General features: G+C 39.1%; 1 protein-coding gene across 1 annotated transcript; it reads right to left on the bottom strand.

Moving 5' to 3' along the window:
- On the bottom strand, positions 1 to 16926 carry UBE2J1 (ubiquitin conjugating enzyme E2 J1). Its single transcript, XM_063124882.1, has 8 exons — positions 16780 to 16926; positions 11132 to 11205; positions 9477 to 9608; positions 8370 to 8454; positions 7635 to 7740; positions 5942 to 6071; positions 4724 to 4858; positions 1 to 1089 (listed from the first exon to the last, which is right to left on the bottom strand). The coding sequence occupies exons 1-8, from the start codon at positions 16808 to 16810 to the stop codon at positions 826 to 828; spliced, it is 957 nt and encodes a 318-aa protein (XP_062980952.1). The 5' UTR covers positions 16811 to 16926; the 3' UTR covers positions 1 to 825.
- Between the last annotated feature and the right edge of the window lie 1602 nt (positions 16927 to 18528).

The raw sequence follows: 18528 nt of genomic DNA, 5'->3' as shown, positions 1-18528 counted from the left end.
TATGGGTTTTGAAAATGCTTTTAATTTTTATGGGCACATGAAACAGTCAATTCAAAGCATTATATATATTTCTGGAATAAGTCATAGTCAATAAGCTCTGGGTAAATATTACATAGTTATAACTATTTCCAGGATCTTCAAATTTAAATAAAAGGTATACACAAGAGAATATTAGAAAATGACATTGAAATCTCTCAAAATATTATCCTAATGTCTGGACAATTAAAACTAAAATGAAAAGCAAACTATGTTCTGGCCCCCTTTTTTAATGGAGGATAACATTCCCACAATTTAAGGAATTCCCACCCATCCCAGATTTACTGTATAGGAAATGAATGTACTTACAAAATATTAACAACTTACCCATCCTCTTTAATTTAATGACATTCGGTATGCAAACCTACTTGAATTTCAATTTAAGAAACCCTCTCTCAGGTAAATGTTTATAGTCACTCTACTATGACTAATTATCCATGCCAGCATAAAACCACAATTTTATGTCCCTGTCAGTTAAAATTACGCCCAAAGCTCACAAGTGATGTGTTCAGTCCTCTTACTCCTTAAACATCCTCCTAACGCAGAAATATATTCTCCACGTGACTTCTGAAGTTATCTGCTCAGTTTGTATAGGTTGTTAATAGTCCATATTCACACCAATATCAAGGTGTATATTTCTTGCAGATATTAATGTATCCCATGGTACATTAACATTCAGACTTAAAAGGAGTAAATACAAAAAGTAATTTTATGTAAACAATCTTCATGACATATCCAACATAGAACATTTTAATAAAGCATTCAAGTCACTGTTCTTATGAGAGAAACTCATAATTCAAATGTATACTCATTGGCTAGATATATACGCCTAAATATAAGAGCTGCCAATGCTAAAACAAGAAGGAAAATCAGCATATTTGACCCCAGGTGGCTTGTGTGGACTCTGGGCTGTTGAACCTGATTGAAATTGGTTGAAGTTGGCACCCTACTCTGGTGTGTACGCCGCTCACGAGGGCTCATGGAAGTATTGTTTGAAGCAGGCTGGGTACGCTCTTCTTGACTTGAGGTGGCTGAGTTGGTCTGATTCTCAGACTAAGAAAGGAAAGAGAGGAAACTGCATTTAATAGAATGAAATACATGATATAGTACAATACTGCATTGTTTGGCAAGTTCAGCATTTGTTAAAGAAGAGAACCTTTTCATTGCCTTTTAAACTTTTTAATGTTTTAAATTTATACTTGTTATATTTTATGTTTTTTAATTGTGCACTGCCCAGAGAGCTTCAGCTGATGGGCATTATAAAAATGTAATAAATAAGAAAAGAACAGCAAACTGTCATCCTCCCTGAAAAGTTTTTCAGAGTACTGCAAAAAAAGTAGCATGCTATCTGCGAAAACAGTAATTTAGTCATACTGGAAAATATAGTTGTTTCTAATGCAGCAGAGAGCACTAATATTTTAATCCCAATTATCTGGAGGGGACATAGAAAGGAACACAGCCTATTTGGGGGAAGAGTAAATGAATGAACCAGGGAGAGATTGCATTTATTTCAATGTGGGATCTCCCATACCCTGCATGATAAAACCCTAAAGCCCACTCCTGATCTCTCTTCATATAAAATTCAGGGGTAAATGAACTACTGGGCCAGCTACTTGCCAAAGTCCAACACTATAGCTGTTGGATCACACTGGCTCTCTGGCAATGAAGCAAGCTTATTGTCAATTGTCAGTACTAGGCTTCAGTTCAATTGGTCAACACTCATATTATCTATATATTATACATTCAGTTATAAGTACACTTTGGGCTTCCCAACACACCTCTTTGCATCTGGCTTCCTCTTTTCTTCTGATGCAAACATTTCACCCAAGTTTCAAACTTGAAACATTTTTTCAGTTAAAGAAGGTCATCATGATTACTCTTTGAGAAGGCCCTCTTAATAAAAGATAGCTATACTTGCAATTAAACATTTGTCTGCTTATTTCAAATCAATGTTTGTATTCAGATTCACCCTAACACAACGTCAATAGCGCTAGTGGGAGTGCACTGTAGGATCCTTTCCATTGTCTGGTCACAGCATACAGTTCTCAGAAAGGTCACAAGGAGCAGGGAGAGAACCATGAAATTGAGATTCAAAAGCTCTATTCCTTTAGATAACAGTTCTGTGGTGTCTGTGGATCTTAACTGCCTCTAAAATAAGAACGTGTCTGAAATTTGGCAGCTCTGATGTCTGCAAATGTCATGTCATTTGGAATTGTTAAACACAAAGCTGAAGGCACCATACGACTGGCTAAATCTTCCACTGAAATCAATGGGAAACAAAAAAACCCAAAACAAAATACACCAAAAATTAATCAAAAACGAAATGAAAAAAAAAGTTTCCCCTTGCACACCTCCTGCTTTCCAGTCTTCAGACTTCCTGCCTATTCTTCTGCACTGCATCCATGCCTCAGAAGTTAGAATATCTGTGAACATTCCATGGCATCACTGTCGCTCAGCCAGACAGTAACAGCATATATTGACATGGAAAATTCTTATGCGGAAAAAAGAAAATGTTTTGTTTTAGAAATTGTATCAGACCAAACCAAATGTGGCTTCACCAAAATACTTTAGAAGCCACATCTTTACAGGGTGCGTGGCCCATACTAGCAAAGAAACAACTTGACTTTCCTACCTTTTAGGCAAAGGGATGCTCACAAATAAAGGCTGTTTTCCAAACATATGCCAAATGAAGCAATATCACCACATACACAGGGAGAGAGATCAGCAATATGATCCTTTAAAATAATAATCTACTTTGGGTTGTTAATCATCTATCATATGCAACAAATGGAAATAAATAAGTTAAAGCTCCTTTGTTTTATGGGTGGCACCCATTCTAAAGACTCAAACATGACACTGGCGAGCCCCTAGATAAAACCATGACATCTAAAATGGGATTAATAAAATTATTGCTGACTTTTTTTAAGCTTCCCAGCAAAAAAATACAATTATTATTTCTGGTGACCGCAATGGATAGGCTTAAACACACACACACACACACCCCACCAACACAAGAACTATTATACTTGCACACAGAGAAAAAGTCAAATCACATAGCTTAATAACAATCACACAGGAAAAACTTTATCGGGGAAATCTGCATAATATTAGCATGCCTGAATTTCTAAATAGCTAGGAAAAATACTTTTCACCGAGCAACAGATGGTCTGATGTGATTTGACATGAATTTTTTTAACCAATCTGCAGTACCATCAACCCTGAAAACACACACACAGCTTAACTGGGATTTGTCTACAATTTATCAGTGAATTTAGATTGCATCTACAGCAGTCATAGTAGCAGCTGCCCTGTACCAATACCTCGGTTACGTCCAAAGTGGATGGGTTATATAAGCACTCTCCTTGGCCGCATTAATATGTCATAATTAAGCAAACAATTATTTAAAATGGTCAGAATTAATACTTCTCTTTATGTAGTCAAATTTACTTCAGAGATTATGAACAAAAAGGAACATGATAAGCGTATTTAGTAGAATAAAAGCTAGAAATCACTAAAGAGGAGGGCTCCTATTTGCTTTGGTTTACATAAGTCTCTCAGGCTTAGGGCATAAACAAGTGTGAATCTGGGGGCATGTCCATACCGTTGTACAGAGGGTAACTTCTTTGCAACAAGTCCTGTTAAGTTTCCAAAAGATAGGACATTCAAGGCAAAGGAATGTATTCCTTGTTATGTGTTTAAATTTGCTTGTGATTAAACGAAAAACAAAAAAGGGGTCTGATTCAGCAGCTGCAACGCTATCTAGTGAAAGCTGAGCTAGCCACAATGACACATGTCTTCATTACATTCAGGTGGGATTACTCTAATACATTCTACATGGGGCTGTCCTATTCAGAAACTGCAACTGGTACACAATGTGGCAGCTAGAATGCTTATGGGAGCTAGGTGTTTGGATCATATTACTCCTATTCTGCATTACTTACATTTGGTGCCTGTGGTTTCTGGCCCTAATTTAAGGTGCTGGTTTTGGTCTTTAAAGCCCTAAATAGTTTGGGACCACATTTTCTGAAGAAATACATACACCTGTTTGCGCTTGGCCAAGCATTAAAATTGCCCACTCCCTGGCCCACCAACAAGATCTCTTAGGCTGGCATGCTGGGCTTTCTCAGTGGCGGCTCCACACCTATGGAACTTCCTCCCCAAAGAGATATGTATAGCTTCATCACTGCTGGCTTTTTGTGTGTGTTGCGTGCCTGTGCCTGTTTAATGGTAATTGTATGTTTGTGATTTATAATATTGTAAGCTGCCTTTTATGGGCAAAGTGCCCTGAAAGACAGGTTTAAAATCCTTTGATTAAATAAATAAATAAATAGTTGAAAGAAGAAGATAAATGAGCAAAAGTAGGCACTACAATACCTGCTGAAAAAGAAAGGAGTGGGGCTGAAAACTGATGCACACTGTAATCCTACAGATATCTGCTCAGAAGTAAGCCCCATTGAGGTCAATAGGATGTACCCCCAGATAAGTATGTACAGGACTGCAGGCACAAAAGACAACAGAAAAATTCAAAGCAGGTGGCAGCACTTGCCAAGAAAACAAGTGCATGAGATTTTATTGATAAGTGGTGTTACTGGAAAGCCAACAAGGTTTTTAAAATTGATCTCTAGAATTTTTCTTTCTTTCCAGTATTGGCATTCATTCAGGTTTCTCGGATTTATTAAACACTCACCATTTCGCTGGTGGTTGTGTCCTGGAATGCTGGAGTTGTACTTTCTTGTTGATGTTCGGCTGAACTGGTCAAGTGGTTAAATCCTGACGGGTCGGCAGGTTCGGCAACAGGTTTCGTAGCTGAATTAACTTCAGCCTTAAACGAAAGGACGAAACACCACAAATGGGAATACAAAATGGGAAATCAAAACTCTAGTCTAATATGTTATGATCCAGGAACTCTAATTGAATAGAGGGCCTCATATGTACAACAGCTTTCCATTCTCTTCTATGAGAAGGAAATTATCCACACATACAGCATGGGACGGTGCTGTTTAATACAAGGGAATGGGAACCCCATGTATGCATGAAGCTCTGGACTACTGGTCCAATGCTTACATCATTTGGTTGCCAAAACCACAATGCAACCATTACTTCGGAAACTATCCAATGAACTTTATGAATAGGCATATTCATTACACTGTACTTACACACAGACACAGACACACACACATGCACAGCTTAAAACAGACTTTCAGGACTTTATAAACTTAAAAGACAAACATCACTAAAAACACTCCCACTCCTCAACTGAGGCTTGGGGCTCATCTACACCAAGCAGGATATTCCACTATGAAAGCGGTATAGAAAAGGCAGGAGCCACACTACAGCTTTATAGCAGTATTGAAATGCACTGACAACTGTTGGGGCCCATTGACACATGCCATATATCGCTTTCATGCCACTTTCATAGTGTTATTTCCTGCTTGGTGTAGATGTGTCATGGGCCCCAACAGTTGTCGGTGCACTTTAGTAGCAATATAAAGCAGTAGTGCAGATCCTTCAGTGCATTTCAATACTGCTATAAAGCAGTAGTGTGGCTCCTGCCTTTTATATACCACTTTCATTGCGGAATATCCTGCTTGGTGTAGCTGAGCCCTTAGTCTCCCCAACAGGACTGTAACTGAGTATTTACAAATTTACATACATCCCCTCCCACTTTTTTTTACCAAAATAATATTTACAATTTTAACACAATATATTTTTACTTTTGTCCCACATATTAGCAATATTATTATACTATTAATAATACTATTAATATTATATTATTATTATAAGGTGTTTTATATATATAAACACTTTTAGACAGAAAATCAGACAGCACCTGCTTCTTATGAAGCAGTGAACAAAGTATGGCCAATTAACTACTTAATGAATAAGGAGCAAGTAGTTATTCTACCTTGAAACTAATTTGCCTAGCAAGTTCCTTGGCCTCTCTGTCTGCCTGACTTGAGGCACTTCCAGATGTTAAGGGTAGGAGAGCTTCCTTCATAAGTGATCCACATCCTTCACAATAGAAATCCTGTGACCTAGAAGGTGATAGAACTTTATACATTAATTTAACTGGGTTAGCAAAAGCAATCACACTCTCCAGCTGTTATGATTTGCCTGCTATATTCTTGAAAATAAAGTATTGGTGATAAGAATACAAACAAAAGTAACTAAATGTTTTATTCAAAAATGTTTTTTTGTTAATAAAGAATATCCAATTTCTGCTTCAAAGCAAGAAGAGCTAGTCCAATATTTCAACGTTAATTTTCCATTTTCTTTGTAAATTAAAATATTTTCACCCTGATCCTATTTATATTTACTCAGAAACAAATCTAACTCTGTTCAGAATAAACATACATAGGATTACATTGGCTGCTGTTTGTTGTTGGGTTAAAACTCTGGGTTGTTTCTCCATCAGCAATGCAGGGCGCAGGGTTTGAATGAAACAGGTAGTTTCTGGGTTGTTTACCAGTGGAAACAGCAAGCAGTTGGGAGGCGTCTCTCTCTCTCTCTCTCTCTCTCATGCTGTTCTGAATACCCATGGTTTAAATAATGCATGGATAGTTTTGTTACCAGCAGGTAACAAAATGTGGAAAACATAAATTAAGGTTGCAATCCTGATTTCAATGAGACTTACTTATATGAGTAAACATGATATGATTGTACGTCTTTAGCATTACAGACCAATCAAAGGAGAAGAATATTTACCTAACCAATTGCATTTTAGGGGAAACCCCCCCCCCCCATGAAACATCACATCACAAAACAACAGTACAAAAATTATTCCCTATTTTCTTGTCAGAATAAAAAGGCAGTTAGATCCATACTGTTCCTTTTTAGGACAAAGTGACTGGGTTTTTTTACTAGTTAAGTTTTCATTTCCTCACAATAACATTATTTATGGATTATCTAGTTATACAGAAGTTGCTCTTCATGCCCTCTTGAATTATGTTAAGGGTGCAATCCAATACCCACTTACCTGGGCTTAATCCAGCAAAAGGAGTTACTACTGAGTAGATATATAAAGGATTGCACTGTAAATAAGATATTTGAAAAAAAATGCTGAATGCACTGCAGAAATCAAAAGTACTACCATACTCCACTACATGTGAATCTAGAGGACATACAATTGGAAAGAACGGCATTGTAGCATACAGGGGACAATGTGATCTGATGTGAGTCAGGAAGCTTCACAATGTCACACTTTTGCAGAAACCTATTAAACTGTGTAATATGACATGTGTTTAAGTTTGAATGCAAAACTAAGACCTTTAGAATTCTGAAAACATTCAAGAAAGAGATAGCACTTCAATAAATACTTGATTTAAAAAAATCAAGGCCTGCTGAACCTGTTCCAGAACAAAATCAAGTGATTCCATCTATTTGTAGCAGCAATTTGTGGAAAGTCATAATGGTGAAACCATATTTCATGCACTAAGACAATCATGAAGTATGATCCTCAAAGGTATTTCGTTCTTAAACAAAAGACTGGTCAGAAAGTCAATTTAGTCATGAACGTTCAGAGAACACTGAAGGAGATTATTATACCTTTAGTAACAAACTTCAACAACATTTGTTAAGCACAGAAATAAAACTCTTACTTCTTAGCAAGTGCTCGTCTTTCCTCAGGTGTGTAGTCTAGAGACCCTATGGCTCCCTCCCCTTTCGTTGGCATAAATCCAATAATGGCCAGCAAGGCGGTTCTTACTACAGACAAAAAAAGAGAAGCATGCAGTTTTAACTAGTAAATCAAGGGGTAACCCCCTATGAAAGTATCAAAGGAAAAATACCAAAGGGCTTTCTCCGCTGTGGCACCCCGGTTGTGGAATGAGCTCCCCAGAGGTCCGCCTGGCGCCTACACTGTACTCTTTTCGTCGCCAACTGAAGACCTTTTTATTCTCTCAGTATTTTAACACTTAATTTTAACTTAAATTTAAATTTTACTGTTCTAACTCTGTATTTTAATCTTATATCAATTTTGTTGCGTGGTTTTATCCTGGTTGTGCTTTTAATACTGTATTTTGTATTTGTGCTTTTAACCTGTTGGTTGTCTTACTATGGTTTTAATTTTTGTGAACCGCCCAGAGAGCTTCGGCTATTGGGCGGTATAAAAATGTAATAAATAAATAAATATATAAGGCGATGCAATTTTTAGAAACCCGAGGAAATGCAAAACTGATGAATTCCTGCCTTCAATGAACAATACACGCTTGAAGAAAAGTATAAATACAAAAAAAAATTATGAGGAAAGATCTGCTATAAATTGTACTACAAGCAATCTATGTCTTTACTTCTTTATCAAGGCCCCTCTGCTGCCAGTAACAGTTGATACTTACTGCTCCATGAAGGTTGCCATGTTTCAGGATGGTGTCCTGAGATGCTTAAGCAAATTTTCTTTCCAACTTCAAACCTGCCATTGGCCTTAAATGAGGGGAAAAACAGGAAGAAAACCAACATTATTTAAATCAAACAATTTTCAAAAGTCAAGATTCAATGTAAATAGCTTGAAGAGTGTACTTGTCAATACCTTACTACTGAATAATCCCATATGAGCAGTCAACAGTTAATACATGCTAATGACTAAGAGCTAGTTTGAATGAAACTTGAAGCCTTGTCTATAGCAGTAGGATTTTTAGTCAGACTCAGATGACAGGGTTTTCTCAAAAAGCGATGAAGCTACCATCAAAGGTTTCCCAGAACAGCCTCTAAAAAGGCAATCCAAGTCTGAAATTTATCTGGTTGAGCTTTTAAATTGTATTTTATATTATGGTTTTATACTGTTGTTTTGTACTTTGAATGTTTTTAATTTTTGTGAACCGCCCAGAGAGCTCTGGCTATTGGGCGGTATAGAAATGTAATTAATAAATAAAATTATTATTCCTTGTAACTAAACACAGCCACAGTCACAGGAAATCTGAACTACAGACGTATTAAAACTAAAAATGCCACATACAAAAAAGCTTCAAATATCAGGTACTGGCAGAATTAATTATTTTTAACTGCATTCAGTACACTGAACAAAATAACAGCAACATACCACCCACAGGCTGTTGATTTTAATGTAACTTCTAAAACTCACAATACAAATAAGGGGAAAGATCCTGAATGGTGCTGAACATCTCCCCCAAACTTCTTATAATTATAATATTTTTCTTCTCAACACACCGTGTGTATCATGCTATTCAGAGTTCAAAACAAAAGAAAGCAAATTTTCTTTCATATTCTTGGGACAGTTCCAATCCCAATGCATAAAGCCTAAGTGTTAAATTCTAGTTAGCCTAATTGGCATTAATACAAAGAGAAAGACCAGGAAAAACAAAAATAAAACACAGTTCTGTATTTTTTTAAAGAATTTTTCTATACATTGTTTGAGATGACCGAAACTTTGAATGGCAATCTAACCAAGTTGTCTTGTTTTTATAAATAATTCTAAACGTCCTTACTGTTAAGAGAATAATACTTGGTGGTTTCATAGGATACTCCGGCGGTAGTACTATTCTGCCATGATAAACTCCTCCATCAAAATCTGAATCTGGAGGACCTCTGACAGTGAAATGCCACTCAAAAAGGTTGTCCTACAAAAAATACCAAAAAATGCAATGAATATATCAACAGCCAACCATTCCTACTCAAAAACATATCAAATTAACTAGATGAGCTATTTTTCGCATATCTGCAACTATGGTTTGCAGAGAGATTTGGCATGCAAACAGATATATTTGTACAATGTTTAAAGAAATGCTTGAGTGGGCAATTTAACTTCATCAGAAGAACTTAACAGCAAACATTTAAAATTAAAGCAATACTAGACTTTGTACAACATAAATTATGCTAGCAAAAGCAGCAACCCACATAGCTGTTTCTATAAGCACATGTGAAAGTGTCATTTATTAAATAATTTTCAAAGTTCCCTGGAGGTTGGTACATATAGAATTCTTCCAATCCCTTAGCCATGGATCACATATTCCCTTCTCCAGTATGAATTTTCTCTCTCTGGCATATTCCACGGCAGCCAATATTAATCCACAACAGCCAATATAAATCAGCATTGATTGAAATCGGATTAAGTGACTACTTTAGGGCAATCCAGCAAATCTTTTGCAACTTGCTCTGATGTTTGAATACTTTTGTGTCTAATCAAAACACAATAAATTAAGGTAAGAACTTTGTCAATGGATTTATCAGTCCTCCACATGTGCTTTTTTAAAACTGATTTAAACTTTCCTTGCCTTGAGGAAGTGTCATGAAGTGAACTCTCCTTAGGTGCTTGAATCAGAAAATCTGCTGCATAATCCTATAGCTGGTTTATGAAGAAACTGCTCTTTCTATAAGTATATTTTAAGAATAGGCAAGATTGCTTATGGCTACTCTTCAAATGTAAAAAGCACTTTAGTAATGCTAAAAAAACCCAATTACTTCCCATGTTCTTTGGACCAAGCTCTAAAAGGACTATGCTGTAGGAAGCCCAGGTTCAAATAAAGGGGTGGGGCAGAAGAAAAGAAGAGATGTGGGTGTTCAAGCTCTGCAAATCCATGCAGAGTTTTGATGTAAATACATGAGAGCTTCTGAATAATTTTTGTTCTATATTTCCCACAGATCCATCAGTGGGAAAAACTCCTCTGAAGCTGTGGTCATGGTTATTCTCTATGTCCCTGTATACTATTTTGAAGTAACAAAATGGCAAAAAAATAATAAACAAATCTCTCCCTTTGGGGTGTTTATGTGTGTTTTCAAATTCTAATTCCAGAACAGCTGTGGGCTTTTTAACTTGCATTTTTAAGACCAGGGTAGACAACATATACCCCTCCATATGTTGTAGCCTACAACTCCTATCAGTCCTAGCCAGCATTGCCAATTCTGAGGGCTGATGGGAGTTGTAGGCCAAAACATCTGGAAGCCACAAGTTACCCAACCCTGTATTAAGGTATTAATGGGGCAGGGAAGTTAAGTGAGATTTTGTGAACCTATTTGTAAAGCTGACCCAAAATCTTCTCATTGATACACCACAAATTACTAGTCATAGGTTATTTGTGGACAGGAGAACTTGTAAAAATGTTTGTGGGTCCATAATTGTGGATTCATTTGGATACACACTCACCTCTAAGGGCTGTGCATGATAATGGTCTGTTGGGTCCCTCAGTTCAGCAGCTTCTTTCATTAAACGTTTAACAGCTAAAAGGGAAAAAATACAGTAAATGAGCAAGAGTAGTATTAGGAATGTATGGCTGAACAAATCATGACTTAACTCCCCCAGAATTATTAAAAAAGATTCTTACAGTGCACGTTTGTCTTTTCAAATGTGGTATTTTTAAAAAATACAGCTGAAATGGACACAAATTAAAATATGGCAAGAAATTACAGAATATAGTCATTAACTGGGAACAAAAGAGTGTCCTGAAGGCCACATCTGAAAAGGAAAAAAACTTGAAGTAATTTGAAGGTTTTAGTTCTTTCAGCAAATATATTCACACTTCTCCATAGGTATGTCAAAAGGACTTTTCTTTTTAATAAAGAAAAGCTTCCAAGTTTATTTCTAAATCAGAAGGATTTTACTAAATGCCAAACAGCCGCTAAAATAGAAATAGTAGCCTTTCTAATCTTCCTCCAGAGCTCTAATAAATATTTTCCAATAGGCCTTTGAATAGGAAGCGTCTCTCAGCCCTCCAGACCACCGAGGGAAGAGTAAAATGCTGAGCTTCCAAGAGTCTTTATAGTCAGTGTTAGCTTACAGTTTAAAAAAGACAGCAGCTAATCAGCCAGACGCCAAAACAAACTCCCACACTCCAACTATATCAGAGCTCCAAACTTCAAGGGCAAGGTAAGGGAGTAAGTAGAGTTAGAAACAATTAAAATTAAAATTCCCGGACCTCTTAAAAAGAGCAGTTGCTGCCGCCAATGCCATCCAGAAGTATTTTACATATCCAGCCTGAAAGTGATAGAAAAATGAAATGGCATCTCTGGTAGCAACGGACTTGGATCCAAGGAGATTCTTGCACATACTTTAGGAATGTCTGTGCATGAAGGGATTGTTCATTTCTCCCTTTTGGTTGCATCCCTCATGCTACAGCTACACTGAAGACGGAGGATCCCCTGACCTTCAGTAGCAGCTTTTCAAGGGCAGTGAGTGGGCACAAGGGGCCTGAGAAGTTCTGGAATGAGCATGGAATTCCATGTCAATCCCAACAGATCCCACCATAACTATTCAAAAACATTTTGCTTAATTTTAATTAATGCCCCTGTTTAAAACACACCTACGTGTATGCAAAAGACAGTGATTTAGGATGCAATTCACCAGGCACTGTTCCCAATTTTTAAAAAGTTTATATCATTATTTGAAATGGCACATGGGATTCTAAGTAGACAGAATTAAATCATTAATATTAGAAGAGGCTTGCCATTAGGTAGCACAACTATTCCTGCACGGGTAAAAGGCATTTTTGAGCCTTTTCACAATACATGCAAATAGGACTGCTAATAGCACAGCCTCACTTTGAGTTGCATGATCTGCCTCAGAGGGGAGACTGCCACCTACTGGATGAGAAGCACTTTGTTCTTCACATCCTTGAGTACAAAAGGTGAAATTTTAACAGCCATCGTAAAACTATACAACAAATATCAAACAAAAGAAAAACCCCACATGCACAATCGTCGGGGGAGGTGGGGGAAATGGTACAGGTAATTATTATTTCATGGGATACTTATATATTTGTATACATTTGATTTGGAGAGGTTTCTCAAGAATGACCCTATCAGCATGATTTCACCACCACCTTAGACATTTGGAGCAGTACATATGCCTGCCTGTAATGCCAAAATAGTATCAAGATCTGTGCAGGGAAGGTGAGGAAGGAGTGATGTTGCTGCTCACTCAGCTGGTGTTTAGAGGCTTTGGATGAGTCCACTTAATTCCTCACTCATACTTTCAAATGGGGAGAAAACTGAGGATGGGCCTGTGGGGTCTTTTTCTTTCTTTCTTATCAGTTGTTTTAAAATATCAACTGTTGTATGCTATAGGTGAATAGACAGGTTTTGTGCTGACCTTCTTTGCCCCTACACTTGGGAAAAAACATTAGGCTCAATCTCCAAATCAAAACCACCAAAAGCCACTGGGCTCCACCACCAACCCCAGATTTGCTCTGGGTTCTGGTTATTAAGTGAGAGTGCTCCACCCTGTCAAAGCCTATCAACGTTCCAGAGTACTTAATTTCAAACATTGGCAATCCTGAAAAGAGGTGATAATGTAATTCCTGACTTTTGTACTACAAAAGATCATCAGTTACTTATGAAAGTGGAATTTACAAGCATGAAATAAAACAAGGGTGCCAAACTTTGGTATAATGAGCACTCACAAGTCAAGGCAATGGTTTTTGAAGTCTTTCAAAAGGAATATTGCCAAGAAGATAATGTACAATGTAGGCTTGGTTGTTGTTGAATTGTGGGTGGTTGTTATTATGATCAAACCCTGCGCTATGATTTAATTATGGATTGTTAACCATGAACAACCCAAGAAGAGAACACATGGGGTTTTTTAAAGTATGATGATGTAACAATTCAGCAAGATGACTTCTACAAATTTAAAAGACCGAATTGATTGTTTTTTGTCCAATATATTGCTTCAAATTTTGAGTTTGTTAGAACAAGCTCAACTAAGGACAAAGACTCAACAGAGGAAGTCACTTGGGAAATATAAAACTGTAAGTTATACCACATATCACTATACTAGTTCCTTCAGAGGCAGAGGACACAGATAAAGAAAAAGCACAGTCCTTATGTTAGCAAAGGTGGAGGTCAATTTTAGAAAAAAGTAAGCTATCAAATCAACAAAAGTCAAATTCTCTGTGGAGAGCATTGAGAAATGTCAGTGAGCGATAGAGAAAAGACAAAATTGCTCTACTCCTACTTTTGCCTTGGTGTTCTCTCACAAGGAAAACTATGTTTGACCCTTTTGTTGTCCAAAATAAGTAGAGAGGTGGGATGGGAAAACCTAGCCACTCTAAATGAATTCAAGTCTTCAGTTACAGACAAGTTGCATCCTAGGGTACTAAAGGCACTTGAAGCCTCTATCTATAATTTTGGGAAATTCTTGGAGAACAAGTGAAGTGCTGTGGAAATGGAGGTAGACAAATGTGCTCCCCATCTTCAAAAGGGTGGGGGGAGGATCGAAGCAACTACTGATCAGTCTGAACAAGTCCAAAGGAGGGCAACAAAAATGTTGAGGAGCCTGAAGACCAAGTTTTATGATGTACAGTTGAAGAAGTTGGGTATGATTAGCCCAGAGAAGATATAATTAAGAGATGATATGATAGCCGTCATATTTGAACACCTGTCAAATAGATAATGGAACAAATTTGTTTTCTGTTGCTCTAGAGCAGCCTTCTCCAGCCTGGCAAGCTCCATGTTTTGGACTTCAACTTTCATCAGTTCCAGCCTGCAGGGCCAATAGTCAGGAATAGTAGTTCAAAACATCTGGAGGGCACCAGGTGAGGGAAGGCTATTCTAAAGGACAGAACCTGAAACAATGGGTTCAATTTGCAAGAAAGGTTTAAACTAAAATAGACTTTCCCATTCTGGTGCCCTCCAGATGTGTTGGATTGAAAATGATGAGAATTGCAGTCCAACACATCTGGAGGGCACCAGGTTGGGGAAAGGTTGGAAGAACTTCCTGCCAGTACAACCTGTTCAAGAGTTGAACAGACTTCCTCAGAAGGTGGTAGGAGGCTTTCCTTCATTAGAGGGTTTTCCTTTCATTAGAGGGTTTTAAGCAGTGGCTGGTTAGCTACCTATCATGGGGTACTGACAGGAGTAGGTTTCCTGCATTGGCAGGCGGGTTGACCTAGATTATTTTTAGGCCTTTCCCAATTCTATTGTTCCATGTATTTTCAAGATCTCCTACAACATACAAAATATAAGATAATGGAAAATTAAACATTTTAGATACAAAAGACAGTTTCAGGTGAGTTTCAAATATAATATGGATTTTACATAACATATACTTGTAAAAAAAAAAGCTCAAACACTTTCATTTGTCAACTAAAAAGCAATCTTTATTTTCACATGCTATAGACCTTTGTGGTCATCAATATTACAATAAATTGTGGGTATTCTCTGACAGATGAGACTCAGCACTTATGAAGACGCATTGAAAACTGTTACAGTCGTGTGACTATAGACTTCCTTGCAACCTGAACACTGAATGAAACGGGGGCTCATTTACACAACCTTGTGAGCCCATTGTAGCATCATAATTTTTCTTTCTTTCAGTCACATTGGGCTGATTTTGCACCTCTCCAATTCAAAAGGTCAGGTAAATCTGCCAGCTGCTGCCCTGCACATGCTAAACTCAAGCCTATATTAGCTATTTGTAAACAGGTGCAACTCCTAACAATTGCAGCTGGGATTGAACACAAAAGCTAATCAGGGCTGCATTAAGCAGCAGCTTTCACATGACCTCTTGAGCCTATGGCAGAGCAGCCAGAGACAGCCCACGGTACCAGAGGCTCAAAAGCCCTGCTAGCCAAACTACATGTGTTGTTTAGTCACATGCCGTTTGTCCCTGATGTTCCTTTTGGTTACAGTCATGAAGGCTGCAATCAAAAGGAAAAGTCCAGCAAGGGGATGGGAGAGGAGGTTTGCAACCATTTTCCTGTGGCATGTTTTCTGCTCAAAATTTGCCCCCTTCCAAATAGATGGGCAACTGGCCATGTTGGTCAAGGCTTAGCAGATAGATCGAAGTTTAAAAATGAGCGGTTACATCCCACATCACAATTGGTGACATCTATTCTGTGGAGTTGTAGGTTTCACACTATATCCATTAAATAATATTCTGAAATCTGACCAAATTCAACATTATCACACTGAGTTGCAAGTGTAACATCTGGCATTTGCTAAAGTGGTCATGTGATTGCTTTATCAGATGCCCGGCTATAATAATTCACATTCACCATGCCTCTGCTCAACCGGCTTTTGACTGCATTTCATTGGCAAGTCACAAATGAACTGAGTTAAACGTGTGTGCGCACAGACTTCACCAAAAGACAAACAAATCCACTTAACCACATACCAGTTTCATCCTGTGAATTGACAATGAGATATTGTAGAGTTTGAGGCTTGTTTCTTTGTTTGATTCAAAAAAGGTTTTTTTTAAAAAAAAGAAATTATACAGCACATACAAGGACTGGTGTATGTATGTGCCTGTGTGTGTGACAGGGGGAACGTAAATATACTTGAGCAAAAATAGCTGCAGATTATAGAGTAACAGAACATCCGCCTCCACCAGAGTAACTCCCATCACCCTGTGCTTGTCATCCTCTTGGGAAGGTGTGGTGGGAAGATAAAATAAATACCGCCCCTTACCATCGCTTAATTTCAGGCCGTAATAGAGGGGAAGTAGTAGAGCGTCCTCCTTTGAATAATAATAATAATGATAATAATAATGATGATGATGATGATGATAAGAATAAGAATCCCCTTAGGCACCCTCTGGCAGCGGTCGTTGAGGGAGGAAGCGTTTGGGTACTTGGACGGAGGAGGGTTTTGGAAAAAGAACCTGCAGTTAGTTCCGGCCTAGACGTGCACCAAAGCCACGGGTTTGCGTGACGGTGATACCCGCACTGCCAACCCTAGGGCAGCCAAGAGGAGACAGACACAGGCCCACGACCTACCCATTCGGCTAAAAAGCTCGCGTTTCTTCGCCGGCCGGCCCGCCCGCCCGCCCGCCAACCATCCGCGCCTCCTTCCCCGACTCACCCGGGCTTTTGAGGTTGTAGCGCGTCTCCATGACGGAGCCTGGAGTGCCTCCTTCCTTTGGCGCCCCCCGTCTCCCTCTTGGCGCCGGTCAGGGGAGGCTCAAACCAGGCCACGTCAGGCTGTTTCCTGGACCCGACGGCCGCCCACAACAACGCCAGCGGCGAAGCGAGACAGTGGAAGGGGCGGGAGTACGAGGCAGCCAACCTCCCCCCACCCGCCTTCCTTCGCTCTCGTTTCTTCTTCGCAGCTGCCGGGAAATTCCCTTGACGTGGCGGTGACTCCGTGTTACGAGTCGGAGAAAGGGCCGTGGCAGTCAGCCCTCGAGATGCCAGCCGGCCTCACCCTGCCGGCTGGAACAAACGCGTTCTCCTCTCTGACGCATCTTTGTCCGCAAAGCAAAGATCACAGCCATTTGCTCCGCATTAACTAATCCGGAGTAAGTGCCTTCACACCACCCGCCCACTTTATGCTCACAGTATTGCACTCGTACGATTTCTGCTGAAATCATAAGCATGCTATGATGTAATGAGGGCGAGGGGACGGGGAGGGACCATTTTATTGTTTGTGCAGAGATATTTTGGCTCCCGAGACAGAAAATCTCTCTGTGTGTGGGTCCCCCACCCATTATGTAGCAAGAATAAATTTTTACATCGCCGACATATTTGTTGCCCCCAATCTGCTCACTTGACTTCTACTTAAGGCCATGTCATCCTGATTTAAAACAAGGCAACTAAAGCTTCCTATTCCCGCTAAGGCAATCCTATACTCTTCTTTGACTCTTGGCACAGGACTGCTAAAAATAGAGAAAATGCATCACCAAAAAGATGACAAAAGATGGATTTGTCTTTGTGTGTGCATATATATGCATGTGTGTGTGTGCATGTGCAAATTTAGAAATTACTAGTGAAATTTAAATATAAATACATATCACTGTAATGGGTGAGCTTGAGACTTGTGTGTCTTCTGCTGTGCTGTTCACCAGCAACTTCAAGGCCCCTGCTCTCCCTCCCTTCTAATGGTTTTTATCTTTAAATCAGACTTGGGCCAGATCTACACCAAGCAGAATGTAGTATTTTGAAAGCCATTTGAAAACTGTATATGGATTGTGTCATGGCCCCCCAACAGTTGTCAATACCATTATAAACCGTTTTAAAGCAGAAGTGTAAATCCTGCCTTGGTCTGTCTATACATGGGGAAAGCCCTGGGGCCGCTCTGCAGTGCTTATATAATGCACCACCGTGGAGCCATCCTGGGCCTTTCTCCCAAAGCTCCAAAGTAAAAAAAGTCAGGGACTTACCCTTTTTTCTATGTAGTGAGACCGGGACAGCGCATCTACCTTCGCTGCTCCAGCTGTGTGGCTGGGCAGATAGCGGCCCCTAATTGGTCACCGTCTGTCTGGGGAGGGGGTGAGCTGACATGGAGAGAAGAGTGTCTCTTTTGCTGGGGAAGTTCTCTTTTCTTGTCAACATGCATGGCAAGCCTGAGGTAAGGGGGGGGGGGAAATGGAAGGATGGGCTGCAGTGGTAGCTCTGCCAATGATCAATATAAACCCCACGCTCACTCCTTGGCATGGGGATTACCTGGCACAACATAGCAGGAGTGAAACTGCAGAGTTTTGGGGAGGGGGGGTCATGGCATCAATGCGTAGCCACGACAGGCTGTTGTGGACCAGACAGTCCTGTAAATAAAGGATCCCTTTAAATAGAGGAATATCGTCTGTAAAGTAGGACCATGGATTACTCTAACAAA

The sequence above is a fragment of the Elgaria multicarinata genome, chromosome 4 (genome assembly GCF_023053635.1).
Source record: "Elgaria multicarinata webbii isolate HBS135686 ecotype San Diego chromosome 4, rElgMul1.1.pri, whole genome shotgun sequence".
In the NCBI taxonomy this organism is placed as follows: domain Eukaryota; kingdom Metazoa; phylum Chordata; class Lepidosauria; order Squamata; family Anguidae; genus Elgaria; species Elgaria multicarinata.
This window is presented reverse-complemented; position numbering and strand designations above follow the sequence as displayed.